The sequence below is a fragment of the Urocitellus parryii genome, chromosome 4 (assembly GCF_045843805.1).
Source record: "Urocitellus parryii isolate mUroPar1 chromosome 4, mUroPar1.hap1, whole genome shotgun sequence".
Classification (NCBI taxonomy): Eukaryota; Metazoa; Chordata; class Mammalia; order Rodentia; family Sciuridae; genus Urocitellus; species Urocitellus parryii.
In genome coordinates, this window is record NC_135534.1 from 119,190,873 (window position 1) to 119,203,539 (window position 12,667).

At 40.5% G+C, this 12,667-nt stretch overlaps 1 protein-coding gene across 5 annotated transcripts in view; it reads left to right on the forward strand.

The window, feature by feature from the left end:
* Nucleotides 1–12,667, forward strand: part of Ntm (neurotrimin) — a 415,186-nt gene that overhangs the window by 287,897 nt on the left and 114,622 nt on the right. For all 5 annotated transcript variants that reach the window (XM_026392418.2, XM_026392413.2, XM_026392415.2 and 2 more), the window contains one exon: nucleotides 1,418–1,543. In XM_026392418.2, the coding sequence (XP_026248203.2) occupies nucleotides 1,418–1,543 (126 nt within the window). The remainder of the gene's footprint in view (nucleotides 1–1,417; nucleotides 1,544–12,667) is intronic.

Sequence of the window (12,667 nt, forward strand, 5' to 3'; positions counted from 1 at the left end):
GTCAATCCTGTGTTGGTATGACTGAAATAAAGTGTGATAATGATCCATCTCTGAGTCTTTTAGGAATATGAAGCAGGTTGGGAAATTTTTTCCCTTGAGTAGCCATTATAATTCAATCCTATAAATATTTGTAAAGCTTTTACTGTGAATACAACAGGAGGAAGACATGGTTCAGACCACCAGAAAACTCATGGTCTACTTGATGCTAAGCAAATATCTAGAACAGTGGGAAAAGTGTCTACAAGTGGCATTTGGGGAGTCAATAAATGGAATTCTTAATTTACTTGACTTATAAACTATTTCACACATTTAGACAAATGAGCAGTCATATGGAAAACCAAATATCACACTGACTAGGAGTAAAGCTGATCCTGCACAAGGCTCAGAAGTGTAGCAGAAAATGAACTTCTAAGAAAGGGCCTCAGAATGAGACCAACATACACAGACAATGGCTAGTACTTACCCTGTTCCTGTGGACTGCTGCTTCCTAATAAAAAGAGTAGGAGTAGCACAATAGCCTGACTCCAAAACAAAAGACCAAGAAAGTAAGAGCCCTGTTTCCAGCTTCATTCATTCGGATGAACTTTTCTTCTCTTTGGGGAGATTAATTTAGGGGAGAGAGAGAGATACTAAGCAAGTTTGTTAACAGTAATGATATCTTTGATTCTTCATTGAGGGTTTATGAAGTTTAATAGAAGAGTGGGCAAAGAAACAACATTAAATTTGAGTTGTTAAGGAGGTCAAAGATGTGTAGAGGTAGTGATGGCTGTGACAAAGAGAGTGACATTTGAATTGGACCATAAAGTATTACTGGGAGTTGTCCAGGAAGGCTGTAAGAAATGCCATAGATACACATGCATGAGGATCAGAAAGGATGTGATGTATTGGGGGTCAGCAAATGAGTAAGAAAAGGTGGAACCACTAGAAATGATAATGGAAACATATGTTGAAACTTGGTTCTGAACAGCTAAGTTTGCTTGGGTAAGGAGCCTGTTTATGATCAGGTAGGCAATGGAGCAATTCAAGCTATTTAGGCAGAGATGTGTTATGATCAGAACTGCATTATGTAAAGACATCTCTGAATGCAGTGAGACAAATGGTTCTTGGATATGTGTTGGAGATGGGTGGGGGTGAGAGTGAGATGGGAAGGTGTAGGCTAGAAAAGTAGTTATTGCAGTATTACAGTGGAATTTATTCTCATTTGGACTCTGGCTTTATGTTTAAATAGGAGGAAATGGAAGTTAAATTCAAGGTAAGCCATTTTTTATGTTTAAGATCATTCCTCTAATTGCTTAGCATTACAACTACAGTCCATATGTTTCAGTTTGGGGAATATTCTATCAAGTGTCATTTTAAGACAACAAAGAAATGTGTCAGATGGATTTTCATGTTTCTTCTACCTGTTTTGTCTCCATAGTGTCCCCCAAAATTGTAGAGATTTCTTCAGATATCTCCATTAATGAAGGAAACAATATCAGCCTCACCTGTATAGCCACAGGTAGACCGGAGCCTACAGTTACCTGGAGACACATCTCCCCCAAAGGTAAGAGGAGCAGTTTGGTGCATTGTATCTTGAGAGGAAATGGGAGACTTGTTGGATATGGACAGGAGGTTATGGTGCTAGATACTGAGTGCAAGGGTGTCAGTTTCTGGTACCCAGCTAATAATGCACTCTTGGTTCTGCAGAGGATATTGGTCTGCAAGGCAGCCATGTCCTTCAAGATTTTAGAAATCATACTTGAGTATCTCTCCAGGCCCCTGGGAAATTGATTCCAGTTGTCTGTGGCTGAAATAGTGGTTCACATGTCCTGGGTTAAATTTATATGTCAAGTTTGATGATGGAAGGATTTGCTTTGGTGGCATTATTCTTTCAGCTAGTTGCTTTAAGAGAAAGGAAAACATGAACACATAATGATAGATGAGAGGTTTAAATGGCCACATTCCTAAAAGGAAAATCTGCTTGTTTGTGTCTCTTCAGAATTGCCAAAAATCTGGTCATTAGTTGTTTTCGTGGTTTTGTTGTTGCTTTACTCTGACTGATCCTAGACAACAACTATAACAATATGTGGCTAAATTACAAAATTCATTTTATTTCAATGTTTAGATAATTAAGCTAATTTTTCTCTGGGAGCAAGGAATATAAAAGCATTTCACTAAATCTTAAATATTTACTGAGTATTACAGTGGTCTATGCTCTGTTTTAGGCACTAGAGGATTAAATCATAAACCCAAATTGACAAATTACTGTTCTCATCAAATCACATTTTATGTGATAGATTACCAAAACAAATGAGTAGACAATATACCAGGTGCTGATAAGGATGAGAAGATAGAGACATACATTGACAGAATGGCAAGGGGTTCCAGCAAGGAAGTGTTAAATCTGAGCCAAGACTTGAACAAAGATCTTTAATTCTATTTTTTTGTATCACTGGTTAGTGTGAAATGTATGTATATAATCACAGATATCTATCTGTGTATGCACGCTTTGCATAGTACCGGTTTAAGAATTGCAGAAGTACCATGGAGGATATTTTCTTGTCGCAGATTGAGAACCCCAAAAGCAAACCTTGAGATTGTTATTGTTGGTAAGTAATCATTTTGGGAGGTGCTCTTGGGATCAACTCTTGTGGAAAGGGAGAGACGGAAGCAAGATTGGGCAGAAGGACAAGTTGAGTTGTGATGCGGTTCAATGGAACATCTCAGCTGCCCCTATGGGGAATCCTAAAGCTAGGACACCTTTTAGAAATATCCTCTATTGAGGCAATGGAGCTGGCTCTTTACAGCAGCACAGCAGTGGGGTGTTGAATGTAGGCTATTCCTAAAAGGGCTGTAACCTTAGGCCAGGTGTCTGACTGAAAGCAAGCCAAACCCCATTATGAACTAAAAATTTAGGACTGTCAACCAGCAGTTAGTTCTTCTCCGGGACATGGGTCCTCAATTCCTGAAGGTGACATCACTTTATACTCGGACATTTTAAAAATCTAGAGTAGAACTGCAGTGATTTCCGCATACTGAATATCCTTTCTCTGACAGTAACAGTATGCTATGATAGATGTTCTCAGAGAAGGTGAGAAGATTTCAGTTTGGGTTGTCCTGAATTCTTGAGTGTTGTCCTATGCCACCATTCCTGATGATATTACTGTGAACAAAGGGATTGGTGAGAGCTACTCATGTCTCTGCCAATCTTTCCATTGGAAATGACCTTATGTGTGGATGGGCCCAAAATCTGGGAGGATGCTCAGCTGTGCATGAGGTCATTAAGGATAAAGAAGGGCCTCAGGGCACTTCTGAAGAAGGGGCCATCCAAATGGTCTGACTTTCTGAGTCCATAGTGCACACCATTCATCACAGCTTAATGCCGAGTCCCTTGTGCTATGGGATGCCAGGGCAGGCTGTGCCTGTGGAATCAGCAGAACATTTATCATTTGGATAGACTTCCTCTGCCTCATGCTAAGAGACTCTGTCTCCTGTCTGATGTCTTTTTCAACCCATCCTCAGGCTAGTCAGTTCTTTGTCCTTGTCTCGGTGTCTGCCACATCTCTTTCACACATCTCCTTGTGCCCTGCCCTTTCATGCCTATGTCTCCCCTATAGTTTTTGTTCTGTACCTCTCTTTACTCTCTCAGCTGCCTACATTTTTCTGCTTTAATTTCATTCCTTTGCACTTTTTTTTCTTTCCTCTCTTCCTCTGTTCCATCCACCACCTTCTCTCTTCCTTATGGTCTCATGTTATCTCTCCTCAGTATTGAGCCTCTTTCCTTCATCTTACAGATATTCATGCTGTTTTGTCTTGAGGTCTTTTTTTGTCCCCTGTTGTAGACAACTAGCAGATTTCCTTCCCAAGGGGACTTTCACCTGAGCCTGGGCCAGATGCTGCCATTTTACTGAGGTTTTAGCTACTATGGAAACAGAAGATGGATCAAGGGGAGAGGAACTGAGTGATCAGAATCTATCTGCAGCTTAGAGTAATTTAGATGGACAGCTTTGTCCAGATACTGGGCCCAGATTAGCTATCCAAGATTCAGGATGATGAGACTTGCCAAGCAACAAGGAATCACCTCAGAACTCACCAGGGCACAGTGTTTCCTGTGACTGATTATTTAGAGATCAGAGATGTCATTGGGCTGCTGCCAAATCTGAACTGAAGCTGGAGACCCTTAGCAGTCAGGCCTTCATCTTTCATCACTAAATATTTCCAAGATAGCGCTTACTTTAAATAAATTAAGACATGTATGGGGTTCTTTGGAGTGAAGGATATTTACCTTCAGCAAGGCTCCAAAGGCAGAGAGCTACTGTCATCTTTTGTCTCATTTTGTGAAGGTAGATTGTGGTTCAGTCAAGATCATTTTTACACACACACTAAATTCTTGAATGAATATCTGATTGGAAAACCCTGATGGCTTCATTGAATGTTTTCCCTGAAGACTGATCTGTTTGTTCTGTACATTCCTGAAAAATCATGGTTTTATCCATCATAATTCATATGGTGCTGCTTGTAAAACTCATAATCTCTTTAGAATGAGTATTTCTAGTTTTGAGCACCTTTTGTGTGGAAAAAGGAATCTAGAAATGTCAGCCACTATTTCAGTAGTGGGTCATGCATTTGATGTAGGGAATCTTGGCAGTGGGAAAGGAGGTCAAGAGATGGAGAAAATACCAGTTGTCCATAGAAAGCATGGAGAGGAGGACAGGGCCTCCCAAGCTACCTCTTGAAATGCCATTGATTATAATAAGTAGTTATTTCTGGCATTTGTCATGTCTTTTTTTGTTGTTGTTTGTTTGTTTCTATCATGGACTTATCACTCCTAGAGTTCAAGGATAAAAGTGCACTAACTTTTTAGAGATGTCTATCTTACCTAGAATATCTATTTTGCGGAATGCAGATGTTGTTTGCACCTGTGTGGGCCTTGGTCTTTTCAGGGGGAAATAACCCCCATCTCATGTTCTCACAAGAAAGAGCCATCTCTATCTGCGTAGGGTTTTACTGGCCCCAAGTCCAAGTTCCTGTAAGTGTCAGTTAGCATGGGGCTCCTGGCCTTGAGGAACTCTGGGGGAATCATTGAATCCTCTAGAAGCATTTCTCATTCAGGAGTCTGTTCTTTTGTCTTTTATCTTTAATGCATGAATGTATTTTAGCACAGTCCTTAAACTCAAGGCTTAATATCTCTACTAGAGTACCCTTAATACTGCATGACTCTTCTCAGTCTTTTCTGAGTAAACAGAAATATGATCTTTTTCCAAGTATCCTACAACATGCAATGCAGGAACTCACTCTTCATAAGAAATAATTCCCCAAACTCTGTCACTGGTTTCTTTGGGGTTGTAAAAGCTTTATGCAAAGCCTGAGATTCCTATATTGTCACATTCTTGGGAGCATATGATGAATCTCAGATGAAGGAGTCAGTCCAATCACTAACCTGGGGTATCACACACATTTAGAATCAGAAGTCACTGAGTGGCCTGATTGAACTCTCTCTCGGCCGTACAGTTACCTTCACCTTTTTCTCATCAAAAAAATAATTGGCCTCCATAATCTCTTTTAAGCTGCCTAAAGGACATTCATACAAAAGTATTAATTGGGTGTTCACTCTGTGTCTTTGTATATTGCATGTGTAACTTGCTGTAGATGTATACAGGGGCATACACCCAAGGGTTTATCTTGATTTTCAGAGAAGACTTTGGACTTGGACAATGGTGGAACTGTTAAAACTATAGGGACTCTTGAAGATGAACTGAATACATTTTGCATTGTGTGATTGACACAAGGAGAGCCAGGGGTGGAATGTTATGTTCTGCTTCATCTCAGGTCTAGAGCAATGATGTTGGCTGACCATGGAATAAAACTTCTGACACCATGAACCCAAAGTAAACTTATCTTCCTCTTGTTGCTGTCAGGCATTTTAGTCACAGTGGCAAAAAATTGACTAACACATGGGGACTTGGGGATAACACCAGGAACTGTTTACAGGGAATTCTTCATTCCTGAATCATTTGCATTATCCTGTCTCATGAGTTCCTTGAGATCAGGGTCTCTGGGTCACTTACCTTAAATTTTTCACATTCTAGCATGATGCTGGGCACCTACAAAGCATTCAGGAAAGAGATGTTGATTCAGCCAATAAGCCATGATATTTTCAAATTCCCCAAAGTGTCTTGCCTGTTCTCCCCATGTGAAGATTCTGATCCTTGAGGAATTTTCCTCCACTTTGATATTTGCAATGGAGACCTGGTATGTTTCCTGCTGAAACTCTCTGCTGGCAAGTCTCCAGGACATTTTTATCCCCTCATCTTCACAGGTTTTCCAAGCCCTTCCTGCATCCCTCAGAAGGGAACCAGCTGTGGCAGGACTCAATTTCTGCTTAAAGGAGAGCATCCATTTCAAGTTCATTTTTGCAAGAGTAGAAAAGGTTCACAAATGTTTTTGCTGCTGTGTTTTTTTTTTTTTTTTTTTTGAATGTCTCTCTGTTTTCCTCACTGCCTTATTGTCATTTCTTTCCTCAGGGGCATTTCTCAGAAATGCTCTTCCTCTGTCACTTCTGGGAAGGGTGCCTGATCTTTCTGTTGCTTAATTTTTATACCCTCCTTTACCTAAACCCCTGATAGCTTCCAACCAATCATTTCCTAATGAAATTTTGGATATTAAAAGGAAGACCGAGTTCAAATGTTTGTGAAAATTGGCTGCTGCTTTTGGGTGAATAATAGAAAAAAATAAATTAGTAGAAGAAAAAATACTATTTTAATCCCCATATTTGTTTCTCCCTACCCCCATCTCTCCCTCCTGCTGTGTAAACAGAGGGGGATTAGAGATAAAAAGTTTGTCTTCAGGTCACATAAAGACCCTTCAAGAAGAATTAGAGAAGAACTATGTGTCCATTGGGCTCCAAATCAATTTATTTAAATGGAAAACTTTCTCTTCCCAGAGCATGAAGTGGATACTTATGCATGCCCTTTGCACTCCCACCTCAACATATGTTCCAAGCAGCCACATCTCTTTCCTCCCTTAAATTGATGCACCTGCTGTACTTGAAGAAGCCCAGTGGGTAGTTGGTTGTCAACACCAAGGTGTTAAGGGAAAAATGACCCTTAGACAGGGAATTTCCCCTTGATAAGCCTTTAGTCTTTCCCCTTTCCTATTGCCCTTATATCACTGAAGGCCACCCATTTTCCTATTTGTTCACACCGATGAGGCCTTCTCCCCAGCCATGCAGGACATTGAAGCACTAATTGGCACTGGAGATATCACAGCTTGAGTTCGACCAGAGCTGGCAGGCACCATGACTCCAGTGACAGCTCTGTGAAAAAGTGTCAGGAACAGAGCTCTGGCATGCCATCGACTGACTGCAGCACCCTGGCACTAATGAGCAGCCTGTCAGCACCAGCATCAGGGGCCCCATGTGGCACAGAGATCATTAGGATGGCAGATGAACAAAACTTACCCAGCAGAGAGGAGCTGGGGGTGGAAGGGAAAGAGGACAAAATGGAGCTAAAGTCATCACCTTACCCATAAATGGCACCCACCCAGCAGGAGAGGGCCAGAGAGAGAGCCATGAGGGATGTATCTATGCCAATTCTGGAAAACTCTTGGAATATATTTTTGGTAGGGTTTCCCTGTCATTAATCAATACAGGCTATAAATCTTCTCTGCAGTGACCTAAAGAGGGATTCAGAGATTAAATTAAGTTTTTATTTATGACTTTGCCACAAAACCAGAAAATAGCCCACGTCTCTGAGAAACTGCATTGGGAGAGGGAAAGGAAGACTTGGGATTTTTAGTCTTTTTCCTACTTGGATAGGATAGGATTCCCACTCAGGGGATATGCTGAGAACTGCCAGATACCTGCCTGTCTTCTGCTTTACTATCTGAATCTATAGCAGAGTAGTAAGAAGAAGGAGAGTTTTTCCCATGAGCTTTCATCCTAGAGGTGGGTATGGGGAACCCCTAGGGCATCTGCTTTGCATATCTGCTTCCTGAATGCAAGGTAAATTACCCATATTGTGAGTTCTTCTACATCCTGTTCAGCGCTGAGCAGTTGTGAGCTACTTGGAGTGTCATGGAATGTCTCAGGAGTGTCTTATGAGTATCTGGCCCTTCTCTGAAGTCTGATTACCCATAATGACTATAATAGAAGATGGAGATCTGTCTGAAAGAGCTGTGCTTCAAATATAGGTCCAGCTGGATTTGAGTTCCCAACCACTACTACTAGTACTGGCTCGTCCTTCAAGGGTAGTGATCATTCTCTCTGAAGATGAGCTTCTTCATTACTTTCATTATTGCTTCTTGGTGCAGTACTTAGAGTTTTCAAGATTTGGTCCCATCCCCATTAGCTTTACACACCACTGTCACCCAAACAGCCTGACAGTCCCCAAAAGCTGAGTGCCTTCCCTTTAGCACACATCATTTGTTTTCTTTCATCATTCTTCCACTCCTTTTGGGTAGAATTCTACTCCTGTTTTAAGATGATGCTACCAGTTTGTAACCTCTGATGTCTCCCTCAGTCACATTGAATTTCCCTTTTATTAGAGATCCCACAGCATTTAGCACACTTTCCCAATTATGGTATCCCTTGCTGTTATGCACAGGTGAGCAGTCCTCCCAGTTGCCTAAGAGAACATGGGGTTCAGAGAAAGCCCTTGTGCCGTTTTGTATTAACCCCAGCACCTGGTCTACAGGATGTTCACAGACCCGGAAAGTGAATGAGGCAGTCAGTATCTGGTACTATAGATACAGGCTTTCTGGTTCATAATTTAAAACCAAATTAAATTTAGTGAGTAACTGGTAAGATCCAGGAGCTTCAATTCTTTGCATTATTTTTTAGCTGTTGATTATCTATCTCATGGTTTCTAAACCAGTCAAAGGAATTGATAAGAAAAGGCCCTGTTTCTTGCCACTGACCTTTACTGGAGCCAAGCCTTGGACTCTGGAATTTCCTCTGTGAAATATAGATAATAACATGTTCTCGATATGGATATGATGGGGATTGAACTGGTTCAGCAATGTGAAGTGCTTGCATAATGTGAGCTTCTGTACCTTGTCCAGCCCTTCCTCTTTGCCTTCACTTATGAGATACGAACAGAAGGACAGGAAATTTAGATGCTTTTCTCTGAAAAGGTTGAATCTTTACAAACACCCAACATGGTTAATTGCCAGAATAAATAGATGTTCAAAGGTGCTTAATCAGCACTCTTTTCACCCCCACCACTTTCTAATTAACATAGGTGCTTGATTAAAATTCCCAGAGAACCCCAAGTAGCTATCCCAGGAGGACTGAGTAATTGTTATAACAAAAGACATTACAGTGGTCATTGATAGTTGGAGAAAAAAGTAATTGCATCCTTGTAGAAAGTGGCAGATCTCCTGTTCAGAGCAGTATAGAGCATATGGCGTGAGGTCCAACCTATACGGAGAAAGCTGTTTATTATGATAAAATAAAAATAGTAGTACAACCTCCAATGTGGGTAATAGTGAACCAGGAAATCTTTAATTAAATCATTGAAACACACACAGATGAAGGTGGGAAAGGAAAAAGTGGAGGGAGACATTTATACATCAATTTTTAACTCTATACATTTCTTTAAATGTAAAATTACAGCTAGATAGACACAGAATAAAATTTGTCAGTATCAATAAGGATTTTTGTAAGTTTAATATTTATAATCTGGTTTAAAGCAATCTTAAAGCTGTGCAACTTCCTACTTCAAAGAAGAGAAAATCATAAAAAGACTAGTGGAGAAATTAATGAGTTCAATGTGCCTGAATTGAGAACATATGAAATCAAGCCTCAGTCTAGAAACCAAGGGCAGGAGTGCATACCACAGACACTGTTTGTGGTTTTACCCAATTATTTCAAAACCCTTGAAAAATGTTGTAGCATCAGATGTCTGCTGAATTCAGACATTGCTAACAGCATACTCCCTCACGCTCTCCTGAGTCTTGGGCTATTTATGCTGGTGCTTGGTGACCGTTACTATGCAGAACTGTTTTGATGGGAAAAAAAAGAAGAGAAAGAAAAAAAAAAACACATAAAAGCAAGAAGATTGAATCATCTTCCCCAAAGATGGCATTCAGCTATGATTCCACAAGATGCAATGTTTGGTTAAAGTACTAGCCCTACAAGGCAGTAGACCCCATCCCTGAACAAACAGCCATAAAGGTAGTACCCCTGGGGGTACGAGAAGCATCCCAGTAGGGCCTCTCACTATCTACCACAATCAGAATAAGCTTGGCATTATACTCCACACATCAGCTCAAGACCTCAGGCATTCCATGTCTAGGATCTACCAAGAACTGTCAAACATGCCTGGAGAGTTTCATTGCATATGTGCTTGTCATTAAGACTTTTTGGGTATAGTTCTGACTTTGTACAATGATCCTCCCTTATCAGTCAACTGTGGTCCAAAAATATTAAATGGAACATCCCAGAAACAGTTATTTTAAATTGTGTGCCATTCTGAATAGTGTGATGAAATCTCACTGTCCTGCCCTATCCCACCTAGGACATGAGTCATCCCTGTGTCCAGCATGTCCATATAAATGTTCTCTGCCTGTTAGATATTTAATAGATACATCTGGGTTATCAGATAAGCTCTTGAGGCACCACAGTGCTCTGTGTGTGTGTGTATAAGAAGGTCAATAATCAACAAATGCCACATGATAATGCTTGTATCATTCACTTCACCCCACCCCATCACATAGGCATTGTATCATCTCACATCATTACTAAGAATATGAGTTCACAACAAGATATTTTGAGAGAGACAAGAGAGAGAGCACAGAGACAATGTTAATAACACATAACAATTTTAACAATATACTATAATACAAGTTATTTGAGTATGGTTTCTCCTCTCTCTCTCTCTCTCTCTCTCTCTCTCTCTCTCTCTCTCTCTCTCTCTCTCTCAAAATATTGTTGTGAACTCATGATCCTAGTAATGATATGTGTTATTAACATTGTTAATCTCTTACTGTACCTAAATAATAAATCAAACATTAAGTTGTTATTATAGGTGTGTATGTATAGAGAAAACATAGTGTGTGTTTGTGTTTGTGGGGGGTTAATACTGATTAGCATCCAGAGGTATCTGTGGTTTCAGGCATCCTGTGGGGGTCTTAGAATGTATCCCCTGCAGATCAAGGGGAATGACTATATCTAGTCTGGATTCTGAATCTTGTCTTGATCTCTGATGAATTCATTTTCCCTGGAGTCTAAGTAACAGCGAGAGTCTCTAACTTTCAGTAATAATAGTAGCTAACAGTTCATAGGCACTAAAAATCTGCTAGTCACTCTTCTGAACATTGACACACAATAGTATCTATTCTTCACAATCACAGTGTGAGACAGGATTTATTATTAGCCTATTCTACCAAAGTGATAACTTATTACATTTTCTCATTTAAATGAGGCTTAGGGAGGTCAGGAAAATAGGCCAAGGTCACACAGCTCCAAGTTGCAGTGTTGAAATACAACTCCACACAGTCTGTCTCCCGGATACATGCACTTAACCACTGTGTTATATAGGATGATTCTCAAAGAGTGGTCCATTGACTACCAGTAGCAGCATCCCCTAGTTCATGCCCCAGACCTACTTAATCCAAACCTTAAAAGTGTGATGATGCATATTCAACTTTGAGAATCACTGCTATATGGTATTCATTTGAGAACCACTGCTGCAAATAGTATGTGCTATATGCTGGGCACTTGCTTTACATGAAATACTCCCTTAATTCCCCCAAATTCCCTTATAAATAGGCATTATTTTTGTTTTAGAGCTATAGACATGGAGAAGTGAAGGGGAAACTTGTCCACAAATATTAAATGACCATGGCAAAATTCAAGTCCAAGTCTTTGGATTCTAAAATGCAAATTCTTAATGTGCATTGCTTTCCTGCTTCATTTCTGGCTCAATGTCTCTTTTAGATCTCTGAGGCATTTCTGTTCTCTTCCTCTGTGACCTTGGGCTCCTCTCAGGAGATCTTGGGATGAATACTCTAAGCAAAGCACATAGTCCCAGCATGGAGACATGGCATGTCCTCTACCTCTTCCTCCAATTGTGTCTGCCTGTGATAGTTTCACACTCCCTCAATCCCTTCCTCTCCACCTAGATGGCCCAGGCTCACTGGATTGATGCAGCTACTCTCTAACTTGATTTCTTGTTTCCTCAGGTTAAATACTAACATTCACTCACAGAATAGTATGCTTCTGCTTTTATGATCATTATTAGGTTGTTTTAGATTTAAATATGTAAACAAAGTAGTAGATTCCAGGGTGTGTTTTTCCTTATCCGACTCCTTTCAAGTTTCCCTGTGTGTCCTTCTGGGTGTTCAGCATTCTTCATCTTCCTAGCAGTGTAAAATGCTTTTTGGTGGGAACCAAAATAAGGACAGTTGGAAGGGATTGAGCAGAATGCTAATTCAGTTCCTCTACTGTCGAGTCTCCAGTCTCCTTGGCTGGGTTGTTCGGGTTCTCCACATAGCATCGCCTAGCACAAACTGTTCATTGCCTTGGAGTTTGGAGTCCAAGAGATGTGGCCCTTCCTTCCCTGGGCGGATAATCTTGGCCTCTAACTCCTCTCTAACAGTGAATGATCCTTCTATGCTTACCCCTCCCTTCATCTTAAACAAATTGCTATTCACTTCTAACACAGAGTTAAAAGCAATGTCTTTGGAT